Below are 16,143 nucleotides of genomic sequence, written 5' to 3'. Positions count from 1 at the left end.
TAAGTAAAGAAATAAAACAACAGTAAAAAGACACGTGAAAAAAGAGTAGCAAGGCTATATACAGACAGACACCTGTTAGTCAGGCTTATTGAGGTAGTATGTACATGAAGGTATTGTTAAAGTGACTATGCATATATGATGAACAGAGAGTAGCAGAAGCGATGAACAGAGAGCAGAGAGCAGATTGTATTCTAACAATATGTCTGCATTGAATTCAAATGACCCAAGTCAACCCCCATACATGCATTGTGTTGCAGCCACACTCCACCACACCCTATTCTCAAAACGTTATGTCTGTATTGTGATAAGAACAGTTGTACAGTGACTGCCCATACATGACCATGCTTAACAAACCCCCAGGGCCTGTATAAAAGTATTCCTGTCTATATGTCTAGCCCACTGGGAACAGGGTCATGGGTACAACAAGCTGTGGCCTGGGTCAGAGTTCAGCTGCCCTAATATTCCCCAGGAGGGAGTGGTGTTTTTAATTGCTCTGTGGAGGTCTGTATGGAGCTATATAGCCAAAGCCTTTTGTTAAACTTCTGTTACAGTTTGTTCTCAACACTCCCACTCAATCTGTCAGCGGGGGATAGACGGCGTGACTTCCAGCTCACCCATCCATCTGTGTGTGAAAACAAACTGTGTCCGTCCGTCCCTGAATGTGTTGGATGCCTCCCTCCTCACTGCCTTTTAGTGGGCCCTGTCATCCTGCTGACGGCTATAGAAGAGATATCCTCCCACAACGTACATCCACTGGATGCTGTAGATACTGTAGACCAGTACCCCCAACAGTACATATTTTGTTGTGGCCCCGGACAACCACACCTGATTTTACTTGTCAACTAATCATCAAGCCCTTGACAAGTTGAATCAGGTATTTTTGTCCGGGGCTACAGCAAACAAATTGTACTATTGGGGGAACTGGAGGACCAGAGTTGGGAAACACTGCTGTAGACAACCACAAAGAGGGAGAGAATCACATATAAGATGGTGTTAAATCATATTGGAATTCAAAGATCAATAGGTCTATTTTGGCCTGAAGATATATGCATTACCTCATACATCAGTGATTTCTGGATGTTTCTCGTGCTATTCTCCAAATATAGTTTCTGTCAGTGCTAAGGACTATCAGTTAGATTTATGACCAGCTCTTCCACTCCCAACTTCCAAAGACTTGATTTATGTTTTTTTAATCTGGATGACATTGCACACTTAATCTTATGGAGTGTACCATCATCAACAGATCATTTTAGATGTTATAATGGTTTGAAATGCACATCACAGACAACAAAAAAATACACACAATGTAAAACAAGAAGATTCGTTTTATTTTATTAGATGGGTCATCATCAACAGTAAATTCCAACAAGTTGCACGGCAACTACTGTAGTAGAGTGTATTGTGGATACTGTGGGTGTTTCTTATTTGTGGTGATGGAGTTATTAATATGCTAAATTATTTTGCATTCCTCATATTTATATTAAAAAAAAGCGGTGGACAAAGACACTTTTTATGCTGTCCAAAAGGGTGTCAAGAGTTGCCAGTAAAGTAATTTATCTGACTTTAATTCAGCTGGCTTTTTCTGATCACTTCAAGATGTTCTCCCCTCACAGTCCCTCATTTTTGGAGGCTGGAAAACCAAACTGACAGATATTCACAATATTTACTGGCCAGCTTCAAAGTCTTGTTCCAATTCAGCTGGAGCTCCATTCCACAAAATTATTTTATTTTACCCCTCAGAACAACTGCCAAGGAGGCAAAAAGCTGATTTTTCAGTGATTCTGTCATTATTATCAAACGGGTGTCCTCCTTGCCAAAGCGTGACTCCTCGCCTTGAGCTTCTTGCTCTGTATTTCAGAGTAGGAGAAAAAGTATTGTGTCCTACCCTGTGTCTGAGCACAGACGTCACAGATAAGATGTCCCCCTGGAAACACAAGCTGTTTTGTGACCTCCGGACAGGCCCTTATCCTTATCCAGAGAAACTGGGTCAGCTGGAGTCACCATGAATATATATAGGGCTGCTTATGTAGTGGAACATCTATGGCCTCACTGCCATACACTTAGTATGTGCTGTTTCTGTTGTGAGTGGGGGCTTAAGTCTCTATAGACAGCAGGTCATATTGTTAGTTAGCCTATATCGAGATGTTATTGTGAACGGATCAGCTTGTCGAAGCACCCTAACACAGGCGGGAGGTATAAAATGAACAGACCAGAGGCAGTGGTTGTGGTTCCTCTTGCATTGTTTACTAAACGGGTCTTCTTTCACCTGACAAAAATAACTCCCGTGCAGGGAGCGTCCAACTCTGAAACAACTGCGTAACAAAATAAATAAACATAAACTATGCCATTGACCAAAAGGCCGTGGCCAAAAAAAGCAAAACAAAAACAACAAACGGCTACTCCTGTCTTTAGACTATCGTCTACTCATAATAGTTACAAGAGGAACACTCCTCTCTACCTATAGCCTGCCTTGGTTAACAGAGAGACAAGGTGCCCCATACACAAACGCTTTCTCTGAGGTAGGAAAACCCCATGTCTCTACTCCCAATCGTCCCCCAGCTCCTCTCCTGGCACACCAATATAGAGGAAGACACAAAGCAATTAGTGGGCCCAGCTGTGTACTAATTGGCTTTACACTGAGTACCTGTCCCCTGAGGATGGTGCTGTCGTGTCGTCTTCCTCCGGCTGGTCACTGAACTCTCACATTATGGATTGAGATTTGACAGATGTTCCATCTAAGGACCGGTCAAGTTCTTACATGTATCTGAGAAGATTTGGAAAAGGAACACTTATTCTTCCCAAATCCTCAAATGGATGGGTTTTTCGCTTCTTGACTTATGTTTAGTGTCTGACTCAAAACATTTAAACACCTCAGTCTTCACAGAGGACCCACCAGTCCCCACTCCAATAGTACTAGATATTTCCTTTACAATGACAGTAAATAATTATCCTGGTTGTTTATGTGAATCCTCTACAAGCTTATTTTGGCCCTGCCGTCATAAAGTGAGAAATGGCGAGTCGGGTGAGTTCAGGGCCGGCAGGTTGTCAGTTTAAGCGCAGTCAGGGGACTCTTTGGGTGGAGTCATCATTCCGCGTCATTACTACAATAACAATGGCGTCATGAGAAACCTGTCGGAGGGCTCTGATGGACGTCTATGTGTGTTCCATCTGTGCGTATATAATAACAGAGAATGTCTCTTGGAGAATGAGTGAGCGACCAACCATGAAGTCAGATAGGTGTTGAGATTAGTGCAGGTCATGACAGGCTGTCAGTTCCAATCTCTTACCCCCGACCAGACTGTACCACTAACACTAATCTGGAGTCAACCTGACCCTGGATTACAGACCCCATGTGATGAAGGAAGGCTGAGCCTAACGTTAAACTTCAGCCTTCAGCTCTACATCCCTATAGTCCCTGTCGCCTCCACAAGCAGTGTTGTCTCTCTGAGTGGGAGCTAGCAGAGTTCCGTTTCCCCAAGAGATATGGTTTGGTCAGAGCTCATAGTGTATAACCCCATGACATGAGTTGTCCATTGCGTCTTCTTTATGTGCCCCATGGCTCACCCAAACAGGAAACAATGTCCGCCCATTTGCTTACACTTGAGTCGGCCTGTTTACATCATTACTAACAGAGGGGCTTGGGGATAAGTCATGGGGGAGTCAGCTATTTATGACCTTAAACTTGTTCCCCTTTTAATCCCCCATACCACCAACACACATGCACGCACACAGGCACACACAGACACACACACACACACACACACAGTGCATTCAGAAAGTATTCAGACCCCTTGTCTTTTTCCAGTTTGTTACGTTACAGCTTTATTCTAAAATTGATTAAATCGTTTTTTTCCTTGTCAATCTACAGACAAATACCCCATAATGACTAAGCAAAATCAGGTTTTTATACATTTTTGCTCATTTGTAAAGAATTTAAAACTAAAATATCACATGTACATAAGTATTCAGACCCTTTACTCAGTACTTTGTTGAAGGACCTTTGGCAGCAATTACAGTCTCGAGTCTTCTTGGGTATGACGCTACAAGCTTGGCACACCTGTATTTGGGGATTTTCTCCCATTATTCTCTGCAGATCCTCTTAAGCTCTCTCAGGTTGGATGGGTAGCGTCGATGCACAGCTATTTTCAGGTCTCTCCAGAGATGTTCGATCGGGTTCAAGTCCGGGCTCTAGCTGGGCCGCTCAAGGACATTCAGAGACTTGTCCTGGAGCCACTCCTGCGTTGTCTTGGCTGTGTGCTTAGCGTCATTGTCCTGGTGGAAGGTGAACCTTGGCATTCAGGCCAAAGAGTTCAATCTTGGTTTCATCAGACAAGAAAATCTTGTTTCTCATGGTCTGAGTCTTTAGGTGTTTTTTGGCAAACTCCAAGCGGGCTGTCATGTGCCTTTTACTGAGAAGTGGCTTCCGTTCTACCATAAAGCCCTGATTGGTGGAGTGCTGCAGAGATGCTTGTCCTTCTGGAAGATTATCACATCTCCACAGAGGAACTCTGGAGCCATGTCAGAGTAACCATCGGATTCTTTGTTACCTCCCTAACCAAGGCCCTTCTCCCTCGATTGCTCAGTTTGGCCGGGTGGCCAGCTCTAGGAAGAGTCTTGGTGGTTCAAAACTTCTTCCATTTAAGATGGATGGAGGCTACTGAGTTCTTGGGGATGTACAATGCTGCAGAAATTGTTTCGTACCCTGCCACAGATCTGTGCCCCAACACAATCCTGTCTAGGAGCTCTACGGACAATTCCTTTGACCTCATGGCTTTGTTTTTGCTCTGACATGCATTGTCAACTGTGAGACATTATATAGACCGGTGTGTGCCTTTCCAAATCATGTCCAATCAATTGAATTCACCACAAGTGGACTCCAATCAATTTGTAGAAACATCTCAAGGATGATCAATGGAAACAGGATGCACCTGACCTCAATTTCGAGTCTCATAGCAAAGGGTCTGAATACTTATGTAAATATGTTTTTTATGTTTTTTATTTTTAATACATTTTTAATACATACAAATTTGTAAAACCCTGTTTTCAATTTGTCATTATGGGATATTGTATGTAGATTGATGATTTATTTAATACATTTTAGACTAAGGCTGTAATGTAACAAAATGCGGAAAAGGTCAAGGGTTCTGAATACTTTCCAAATGCACTGTATATATACAGTACGCTGAGTGTATAATACATTAGGAGCACCTTCCTAATATTGAGTTGCACCCCCTTTTGCCCTCAGAACAGCCTCAATTTGTTGGGGCTTGGATTCTACAAGTTGTCGAAAGCGTTCCACAGGGATACTGGTCCATGTTGACTCCAATGCTTCCCACAGTTGTGTCAAGTTTTACTTTGGGTGGTGGACCCGTTCTTGAGAAACACAGGAAACTGTTGGGCATGAAAAAAACTGCAACGTTTGCAGTTCTTGACTAATTCAAAGGCACTTTAATATTTGTTCTTGCCCATTCACCCCCTGAATGGCACACATACACAATCCATGTCTCAATTGTCTCAATGCTCAATTTACTATAAAAGTGACCAAAAAAAACACAATACATTATTTACCATTCATTTCTATTGGTCACAAAATAATCTGAAACACAACCAAAACAAACAACAAATGCATCCAACAAGTTTGTAGAGTTACGAGCTTGATGTAATCATCGCGTGCTAGAAATATGAGGCCAAGTACTAAACTTTTGACTACTTTAATACACTTATAAGGGAATTTGTCCCAATAATTTTGCTCCCCTAAAATGTACAAAAAGTGCTGTAATTTCTAAATGGATTAGAATACCCTAAAATTAAAGTTGACAGCCTGCACATTAACCTCATAGTTACTGCATCATTTCAAATCTAAAGTGCTGGAGTACAGCACCAAAACAACAAAACATGTGTCACAGTCTCAATTATTTTGGAGCTGACTGTATATACAGTATATATAGAGAGAGAGGCCTGTACTCACATGATAGTTTGTTTGGCCTCCCATCACTCCCCAGACCCTGCCTGTTCCCTTATAAGCTCACTATTTCCACCAGCTAGCACACCAGCAAAACAAGAGCAGATACATTATTATTGGGAAAATTTGCCATGGCAGCTTGTCAGGTTCCAGTCGTCACGGCGATGGGAAAAGGCCTAATGATTTACTCTTTGTTTAACTCTGTGAAAAAACAAACCCTGCATGGTCCCAATGTGGTGGCATGACTAAGAGGCTGAGGCATGTGGTGCTCTTCTCCTGCCTCCTGCCTGGGCCACTAGCTACCTCCTCTGGCTGGCTGGGTGACTCAGGAGCACAGCTCTCTGCTGTTGAATGGACACATAAACAAACGCCACTCACCATCACGCTATCTTTCCTCCTTTCCACACATGGTTGAGGGGGAAAAACACTCTCTGCCTCCAGTATATTTCCTAACGTGAGCTTATAGGATGCATTGACCTTGGTCACAGTGTGGGAAATAAACTGTAGGAACAGGGATGCTAATCTAAGACATACCCATCTCTGCTCTGTTTTATAAAAAAATATTTGATAAGATACCAAGAACAAATACAATAGAGCGTGTGTGTGTGTACACAGTTCACGTGCATTTCACACTATCTAGTGATGTCACTCCACTCTGCTCTGATGTATTATATTGTTAAAAAAAGCCATTTATCATATGTCATCTAGGGCATCTATCATATGTCATCTAGGGCATCTATCATATGTCATCTATCATATGTCATCTATCATATGTCATCTAGGGCATCTATCATATGTCATCTAGGGCATCTATAAGTATGTGGACACCCCTTCAAATGACTGGATTTGGCCATTTCAGCCACACCCGTTGCTGACAGTTGTACAGTATAAAGTCGAGCACACAGCCATGCAATCTCCATAGACAAACATTGGCGGTAGAATGGCCTTACTGAAGAGCTCAGTGACTTTCAACGTGGCACCGTCGTAGGATGTCACCTTTCCAACAAGTCAGTTTGTCAAATTTCTGCCCTGCTAGAGCTGCCCCGGTCAATTCTAAGTGCTGTTATTATGAAGTGGAAACGTCTAGGAGCAACAACGTCTCAGCGGCAAAGTGTAGGCCGCACAAACTCACAGAATGGGACCGCCGAGTGCTGAAGCATGTAGCGTCTGTCCTCGGTTGCAACACTCACTACCGAGTTCCAAACTGCCTCTGGAAGCAACGTCAGCACAATAACTGTTCGTCGGGAGCTTCATGAAATGGGTTTCCATGGCCAACCAGCCGCACACCAGCCAAGATCACCATGCACAATGCCAGCGTCTGCTGTAGGGGTCTAAAGCTCACTGCCATTGGACTCTGGAGCAGTGGAAACGCGTTCTCTGGAGTGATGAATCACGCTTCACCATCTGGGTTTGACGGATGCCAGGAGAACTCTACTTACCAAAATGCATGGTGCCAATTGTAATGTTTGGTGGAGAAGAAATAATGGTCTGGGGCTGTTTTTCATGGTTCGGGCTCGGTCCCGTAGTTCCAGTGAAGAGACATCTTTACACTACATTCTAGACGATTCTGTGATTCCAACTTTGTGGCAACAGTTTGGGGAAGACCCTTTCCTGTTTCACGATGACAACCCAACAATCAGATACTGTACTACCATGGAGTGTTTTCTTTTCTCAGACATCAACGAGTGTCTGATGAACGGGATCTGTAAGAACGCTGAGTGTCTGAATACCAGAGGAAGCTACAGATGCACCTGTAAACCAGGCTACATGCTGGACCCTGCCAGGAGCCACTGTGTCTGTGAGTACTCCTACTGCCTTCCTGTTACGTCTGATGGTCTGTCTGTCTTATGGTGTTTCCTTGGTCTGTGAGGTCTGTCTCATGGAGGCTTGTATATGTTTTTTCGGACAGCGGACAAGGCTGTGTCGGACCAGAGGGGGATGTGTTACCGCTCAGCGTCAGCGGGGATCTGCTCTCTGCCTCTCGCTCAGCACATCACCAAACAGATCTGCTGCTGCAGCCGTGTGGGCAAGGCCTGGGGCACGGCCTGCGAGAGGTGCCCTCTGCCAGACACAGGTACCCACACACCCTCTCTCTCTATTTCTCTCTCTTACTTCTCTCTCTTTCATTTCTCTCTCTTATTTCTCTCTCTTATCTCTCTCTCAACACTACAACCTCGATGAACTCGTTAAATATCTCTAGTTTGATTACACTTGGCTGGGTTGGATTCATTCATTGGCTGGGTTGGATTTTAACAGCGGGACGAAATGTGGGATCTTAGGCTGCGTATTGTGATGTTAATGAAAGCATACAGTACATGCTACTCAACACATCAGTCATTCAGGCTTCACTCACTATATTATACTGGCCTGGATAGCCAGTCATGTATTGCAGTTCAAAGATAACCCAATGTGTTTGATGTGGAATAAGATCAAAACAACAGAACCTTTATATGTTGAGACTGTATAATATTATAATAGTGGGAGTGAATGGTGTGTTATCACACAGGCCCTTGGAGAGAAACGCCAGTTATAGTCCAGCCATGTCTCCCAAAGAAAGAAAAATGAGTCAAGCCAAATCAAACATGGGCTGTGGTTGTCATCCTCTTTTTTTCTTGCCGATTTTATCTTCAACGTCAAAGAAAAGGCCATTATTTAGAGCAGTGACCGTTTTGGCAAGTGATTCATGGAGGTTGTCATAGATCCGATATCAGAGAGCCAGACCTCCATGGTGCTATGCCAGACTAGTGCTCTGCTCTATGTGTAGATGCAGTCCACATACAGCCTGATTACCCTGTCATCGCCAGACACTGACTTTTGTACAGATGAAGGATCTTCATGTGAAACAGTTTGCTACAGCAGGAAAATAATACTGCAGCTACAGGAGATGTGAATTATAATGTGGATTATAATTCATGGATATTTTTGTAGGGGTTGATACATTTTTCTTAAGGGAAAATCAAGTCTGAAATTTCCAAGTGGAAATTACAAACTTCAGAAGCCTTTTTAAACCTCAAATACGATACATGTTTTACATTTCCTTGCAGGAAGTTGTCCTGTAAAAGGGGAATCTAATTAAGATCCCAACATCTGTATGGCGTGACAAGCTGTTAGAGCCATGTTGAACACAGAGCATCCAGACTCATTATTAGTCGTAATAGGAGCACAAATCCCCATCTCTATCCGCATTAGACAGATCAGTTAGGAGACTTCATCGTATCCATGCTTCTTGCATTTACAGTTGCACCTAACCACAGTGCTGTCAGTATTGGTATCTATATTCTAGAGATTATTTGTCCATTATAAAATTGTCATAGAGGCCTGTGTTCCAGGTCAGGCAGGGTACAATACTATTTAACTGTAATAGATTCACCCCTGTTGAAATGTGTTGGGCTCCAACACAAAGAGATGCAATCACCCTCCTTTTATTTCTTCAGTCAGTCCTCCACACACTGGCACTGGCTCGCTTACTCACTCTTCTCCTGCCCAGAGTTCAAAGGTCAGTTAGTATTACATGATCCTCTACTTCCCCCCCTGACACTGCCCCCCTGGCACTGCCCTGAGCCTGTGTCTGAAACTAGGGATGTGACAAATGAAAAACAAATATATATCTTTAAACATATATTTTTTTCTTAGTTTAAATGCTATGAAAAAAAGAAAAAAAAATTGCATGTGAATTCGCAAGGCAAAATATGGTCCTGCGTATGACCGCTAGGGGTTGATGCAGTTCCATCTACCTCAGTCATGGCTACTCCGTCCATCCATCCTTGGGTCTCACGGTGCGTCCCTTTCAGATGGTTAAGCATTGCACCTGTACTACATTTACTGTACATTTGCATTTTATCACCTTCTCATTTACCTTCTCAAATTATTGTCATACAGGACTTCGCTGCTGTCACTTGCCTTTCTCTGCCATTTTCCCAACTGTTAACGATAGTGACGTAGTGGTGGAGAGTCAACTCCAAACGGAATGCTGTATCTCGCAATTTCTTGGCTTGCATGTGTCTCGCAACTTCAGTAAAGCAGGGCCCTATCATCAATGAATAGGCTAGGATATTCTACACGCAACAGACCGAAGACTGAACACACATTCACATCATGAGCAAAGAGAAGGAGCAAGTGAGCGGAGAGAGGAGTGGGCAGGCAGAAAGAATTGCATGTGTCTTGGTAATATGTATCGCGCATATTACTAAAGTAGCCTAAAGTTCACGTCTTCCTCTTTGGTTTTATTTCAATTACACAAATTTCTTCTAAATGCTAACAATCCCAATTTAATTTAAACGTTCACACCCATCTGACACATCCACATCCCATCTGTGATAGCCTCTCTGACGGCTGTCACTGCCCTGGCAGCTCCCTCCCTGGCCATGGATGAAACCCAATCTCCTTCACAGAGGAGAGACTACAGTATGGCATGCTGTACATAATGGTATTACATGGATGGCTTTTGGTATTGCTGCGAACACCAGACAGAAATACGACCCATAATTACTGTCTGGCAGCGTTTCATGTTAGCTCAGGAGCCCAAGGGGGGAATATGGCCTTATGATGTTTTCTATGGTTCTTTGTTTGCCCCTGTACGCCTGCAGACCATTTCAAGGAGATCTGTCCCGCTGGCCACGGCTACACATACTCGCGCTCCGACGTGCAGATCTCCCTGAGACAGCTGGAGGAAGAGGAGCTGAGGAGGACTGGCGTTTCCTGGGAGGCCCAAAACCCTAGCCACCCCCAACTGCCCCAGCAGCCAGCTCAGCCCCCGCAGCAGCTGCCCCACGTCCCACAGATCCCACAGTACCCCTACCACCGCCAACCACATCAACCACAGCATACACTACACCCCCACCAACCACAACACCCACAACACCCACAGGAGATACCCCACCACCCCCAGACCCCACAGTACCCTCATCAATCCCACAAACCCCACCATCCACAGCACCCGCAAGAGCTCCCCCAGACTCCCCAGATCCCCCAGTACCCTCACACCCCCCAACAACCACAACACCCTCTCCATCCAGTCCCAGACACCCAGCATCCAGCTGGGGAGACCCCCAGCCAGCCTCAAGGTGAGAACAATTATATTGTTAGGCATATTTTATTGAGGTATTTGTGTCCAAATAAGGTAGCAAGTCGACCATTGATAATATTATTTCTACAACATACTGTATTAAAATGGGTCTGAAGTTACGAGGTTACACAATGGAAAACCTTTTAGTAGACGAGGATAAAGTAGCTATTTACACAGACGAAAACATCAACAGGATGTTTTTATCTCCACAAATAACAGGTTTATCCTCATCTACTAAATATCAAACAGTATTCGCTTCCCCTATCTGTCAGAATACACCTCCCATAAGCATTTGAGCAGAGTACTTAATCCACACAGGTCAAACATCTGCGACCTCTGGATCTTCTGTGAAACATTCTTCTGATTTACAGTTATGAGATAAATTATCGGCATGGCCCGAGCAAAATTATTTATATAAGGAGACCATAAATATTTAGGGATTGTGTCTTCACTATCTGAGATATCTGTTTCAAATGTTTCCATAGGCTCTATAGTACATGATCAGAGTCAAGGTCTTCTCCCTGGCTTTAGGGATAAATGTGCTGTAAGATGAGTTTTATTGGAAACAAAGACCTTAAGATGGCGTCTAAACAGTAAAACGCCCGATGAGAACATGGATTGATATCTCAATGACAATGCATGGTAATGCTAACCGAATGTCAGTTTTCTCTACTGATAACACGGCCGCTTCTCTCTCTCCAAACAGATGTGGAAATATTGAACCCGGTGAGTTCCTCTTCTCTCAGAAAAAAATGTTTATGTTAGAAGAAAATCACAGCGTCTTAGCTTTAAGACTCCTATGGTATTAAGTAATTGCAATCGATATGAAAAATACATTTATGGTAAAAACTGTCAAAAGAGAGAAACAAATTTTGTTATAACCAAATTCGAACCTATTCTTGCTTATTCCACAGCGTCCTGTTGCGACTGACTCCCCACTGAAGTACCCAGGTAATGTATCTAAATCCCAATCCATCAAAGAACCTCGTCACAATGGTGTCTGTTCATATTCATAACTCTTAATCACAGTTTCAGCCTGTAATTTACTGTGGTGTTTTTACACAGTGATCCTACACCTCATGGTGCATTGATAAAACCAATGAGAGTGCCAGAGAAAACAGAGATTCATCAAGTAGTCAGGCACATGGAGTCCTGATCCATTTTCTATAAATTGCTCACACAAAGCACACAGCAGAGGCAGCCTGCCCCGGGATTCCCCTGCCAATGAAAACATTGACAGTCTGTAGGTTGAGTCCATCTATGGGTCCAGCTGATTGATGTCTGTTATCTGTTTTTAGCAAGCATAAAGGGCATATTTCATCTTTATATCACTGCCATGCTACCGTAGGAGGACCTTGTGAGTGATTGTCATGCCATTGCCAGTTGGAAAAGCAGATACTGGGTCACTCAGGGGAAAGTAGCAGCAGCCAAGGCTGTTGGATATCCAGTGTGCTCTCCCCATTGGCCCATTGACACGTTGACACCTCGTCTTTCTATCTTTCGCTCTCTGTCTTTCTTCTCTCTTTCTCTCTATGTTTCTCTCTCTGTCTCTCTCCCTCTCTCTTGTCCTCCAACTTTGTCTCCAGTAGATGTGGTAGAGAAAGTGACTCCTGACTCTCCCATCAACCTGGGGCCTGAATCTGAGGGCAAGGACACAGCCTCCATCAATGTGGCCACTCAGGTCACAGGTGAGAGGCATGGTCACAATACACTTCATGGTCTCCACTGCACTGGCCACTGTGCCTCAACATCCACTGATGCTAGATGAGTACAGTACATTAGCAGACGCAGATTTAGTTTGATTTAATGGGGTGACAAGCTTTGGTAATTCAATGAATTGGAACAGTCTACTCATAATGCTCCCCAATAACTATTTAAATGTAGAATTGCAATTAAACTTTATGCTTTCTAGATACAAATGGGATTTCTCAGTTCATTTGTGACTGATGAATGTCCAACAGGCCTGTTTGATAGACATTTCTTAGGGCTGACCCGTAGTTTAGCAAGGGGAAGCAAAGGATGTGTTGTCCTCTTCGTGGACCTTCTCCCCCAAGCCAACTTGGCTTCAGGCTTCCGAGCAGCACAGAGGGCGAGAGGGCGAGAAACCAGAGAGAGTGTGCCTTTTGGAAGAGGAAACTGTCTGGACTGGACAGACGCCAGGCCTGCATGAAAAGAAGAGAGAGAAGACTGTGTGTTTGTGACTCGCGGTCATCCTATGGAGAGGGTCAGAGCTCTGAGTCAAACACAGCAGCCCACCCTCAGCTCATGTTTACATGAACCACTTTGGACTGAAACAAACAACTGACAAGTCCAATGACAGGCTTAACAGTGCATGGCCCCTCCCTGTCATCCTGACTCTTAGTGAGCGCCCCCTGCCACATGTTTGAACACTACACCGCAGTAAAACGTGTCCCCTCCATGCAGCCTGCCATAAAACAGCCTGCGCGTTTCCATGGAGAAAAACACGTGGTGGTCGAGTAAACTTCCTTTGGAGTAGATAGTGTTTAAGAAGAGTTGTGTGGAAAAGACAACTTAATAGGATAGGACGAACACGGCATGTCTGTTGGTATTGTATTGTATTGTATTGTATTGAATGTTCACACAGGTAAGTCAGTGTCAGTATCTCCTCACAGATATTGACAAGTGCTCCATCACTCCAACCATATGTGGCCATGGGCTGTGCGTACCAGTGCAGACAGGCTACACCTGCTACTGTGACCCCGGCTACAAGCTGAGCGCGCTCCAGACCAACTGCATCGGTAAGACGGGAATAGCTGGGTGGGCAAAGGGGGCTTCTGTCAGCTCTCCATATCATTGTCTTAACACGAGCCTCGCCGTTCACACCACATACGATACAAGCACAGAGGCCTTGAGAACTCAAGAGCCAAGTGAAAGCGATCCCTGTGTTTATGTTGACCCTTTATGCGACGCCTGACAACAAGGTCGGAGCAATCCAGAGAGCTGCCACGGAGCTGTGATCCGTTACCTCACTCTGCAGTCGCCGTCCAAACCCTGCTCTGGCCCATCACTGAGGAATGCTTGCACTCCACTCTGCACTGTGGAGGGGCTCCAGAATGAAGGGTTGGAAAGGACAAGGTCTCCAGTGGTGAAATGGAACTGAAATGGAACACTCTTGCCTTTCTCCCCCCTCTTTCTTTCTCTCTATGTCTATCTCTCTCTTTATTTGTGTCTTTCTGTCTCTCTCCCCTTCCTCTCTCTCTCTCTGTCTGTCTCCCTCCTTCCCTGTCTCTGTCCAGATGTGAATGAGTGTGAGGGGGACCCTTGTGGAGGGAAGGGCCGTTGTGTGAACACCTTTGGCTCCTACACCTGCCAATGCTACAGCGGCTACAGCCAGGTCATCACCCAGAACAGGAAGTTCTGCCAGGGTGAGATGGGGAAAAGCATGCTGGGTGCTGTAGTTTTAGGAAGGGATGTTCACCCAGTGATGTTCTCACTGCTCACATAAATACTGTACTAGCTGGTGCTCTCACACGAGAATACTAGCTAAAGCCCTCCCCAGAGCGACCAGGGGAACTGAGAGACAGATTTAAATATGAATGATGCTCTAAGAAGACACATTTGAGCTTTTTAAACGTGCTATATAAGTGTAATGTGTCATCATTTTCAAACAGTCTTTTATGTTGTATTTCAAGGCAATTTAAGGCCAATTTCAGACTAGCAATGTTTCTCTAATGAGCCATATTCATAGAACAATAGCCACTCTTTGTTACTTCCCTCTCTGACCTGTTCCGGGGATTCTGTGCAGATATAAATGAGTGTGACATGGCCAACAAGTGCCAGGATGGTGACTGTGTCAACACGGAGGGATCTTACACCTGTGAATGCAAGAGTGGCTACGCCAAGTCCTGGAAAGGGCCGTGTGAAGGTGAATCCAGCACAGAGACAGACAACCTTGATACTCTTTACTTTCAGAACATCACAATGCTGGCCATGGGTGTTTATTGGCTGCACTGGGTTCATATCTAATCCAGCCACAGAACAGACATTGTTGTATTTTCCTCAGCTCTGAGCCAGGGGAAAAACAAAGTGTAGACTTTAAATAGGAGGCAATACCAGAGGGAGGATATGGGCATGATTATTGGTGTGTGTGTGAGCGTGCGAGTGCCCTTGTAAATGTAGAGACTAGATCCAGGCTTATCTTAATGGTATTTCCTCAACTCCACTCTCTCCTCTCCCTCCCCTGTTCCATTGCCAGACGTAGATGAGTGCCAGGGCCCCAGTCCGTGCCCCAGTGGAAGGTGTGTCAACACCCCAGGCTCCTTCCAGTGCCAGGCCTGTGGCCCCGGGTTCAGGGCTGCCAGCGGGAGATGTCTGGGTAAGATGGGCCTCCAGGGGCCATGCCTGGAAATGAGCTGGGTTTCCCTCTTAAACTTCTTTATGATTTGATAATATTCCCCCAGCCTGCCTGGCACACTTTACGTAAGCAAAGCTTACAGTTGGCAACACCAGAAATGACCAATAAGATGTCATCAGTGCAACCGTGAATGGTCTTAAGGACATGTTGACAGGCCTGATACTCTACAGTTTGCAACCAAATTGGACTGTCTGAATTAGATTTTTCACTTATGGCTTTGCTCTAAGTGCTAGAGTCATTAAGGATAGTGGAAAACGTATTTCATGCTGTTATACTCTTTTCAAAGGGGTTAATATTGGATGTTTTATGTGCAGGGGACTACCACAGCACCCCAACCACAGCGCTCGCAGGAGAGGCCTTGGCGGGGCTTGAGTGATGGCTCTCTCATAGCGTGGGCAGTGATTTAGTGACTCATAGGCTAGGTCCTTCTCTCCCTCACTCTCCCTCGCTCTATTATTTTTGTAATATCAGCCAATCCCTAGCCCCCAGGGCCAGACCCATATTGTTCAACCCCCTAGAGTCGATGTCCACGCCCCCGCTGAAATTTTATGAGCATAATTAAAAAATCTCCATAAAAATCTTTTTACATTGGATGCGTCTTAATATGCCGATGTCTCACTTCCGCATCTGCAGTGAAAGGTAACAGATGTTTGTCAGACCAAACCGGTCTTCTCACAATATCGTCTGTAGCGTTCGAACGATTTGGGCCACACACTAATATGACCCCTCTGTGGAAAGGTG

General features: G+C 44.6%; 1 protein-coding gene across 1 annotated transcript in view; it reads left to right on the top strand.

The window, feature by feature from the left end:
• LOC110505531 (latent-transforming growth factor beta-binding protein 2) overlaps positions 1–16,143 on the top strand; it is a 162,842-nt gene that overhangs the window by 118,141 nt on the left and 28,558 nt on the right. The window contains exons 10-19 of the mRNA XM_036962678.2: positions 7,638–7,760; positions 7,872–8,036; positions 10,549–11,025; positions 11,734–11,753; positions 11,942–11,978; positions 12,617–12,715; positions 13,661–13,786; positions 14,285–14,413; positions 14,794–14,913; positions 15,244–15,363. Coding sequence (XP_036818573.2) covers positions 7,638–7,760; positions 7,872–8,036; positions 10,549–11,025; positions 11,734–11,753; positions 11,942–11,978; positions 12,617–12,715; positions 13,661–13,786; positions 14,285–14,413; positions 14,794–14,913; positions 15,244–15,363 — 1,416 coding nt within the window. The remainder of the gene's footprint in view (positions 1–7,637; positions 7,761–7,871; positions 8,037–10,548; positions 11,026–11,733; positions 11,754–11,941; positions 11,979–12,616; positions 12,716–13,660; positions 13,787–14,284; positions 14,414–14,793; positions 14,914–15,243; positions 15,364–16,143) is intronic.

The sequence above is a fragment of the Oncorhynchus mykiss genome, chromosome 25 (genome assembly GCF_057628025.1).
Source record: "Oncorhynchus mykiss isolate SJ-2025 chromosome 25, ASM5762802v1, whole genome shotgun sequence".
Taxonomy (NCBI): Eukaryota; Metazoa; Chordata; class Actinopteri; order Salmoniformes; family Salmonidae; genus Oncorhynchus; species Oncorhynchus mykiss.
The sequence above is the reverse complement of the archived record's forward strand: the minus strand, read 5'-3'. Positions and strand labels throughout refer to the sequence as shown.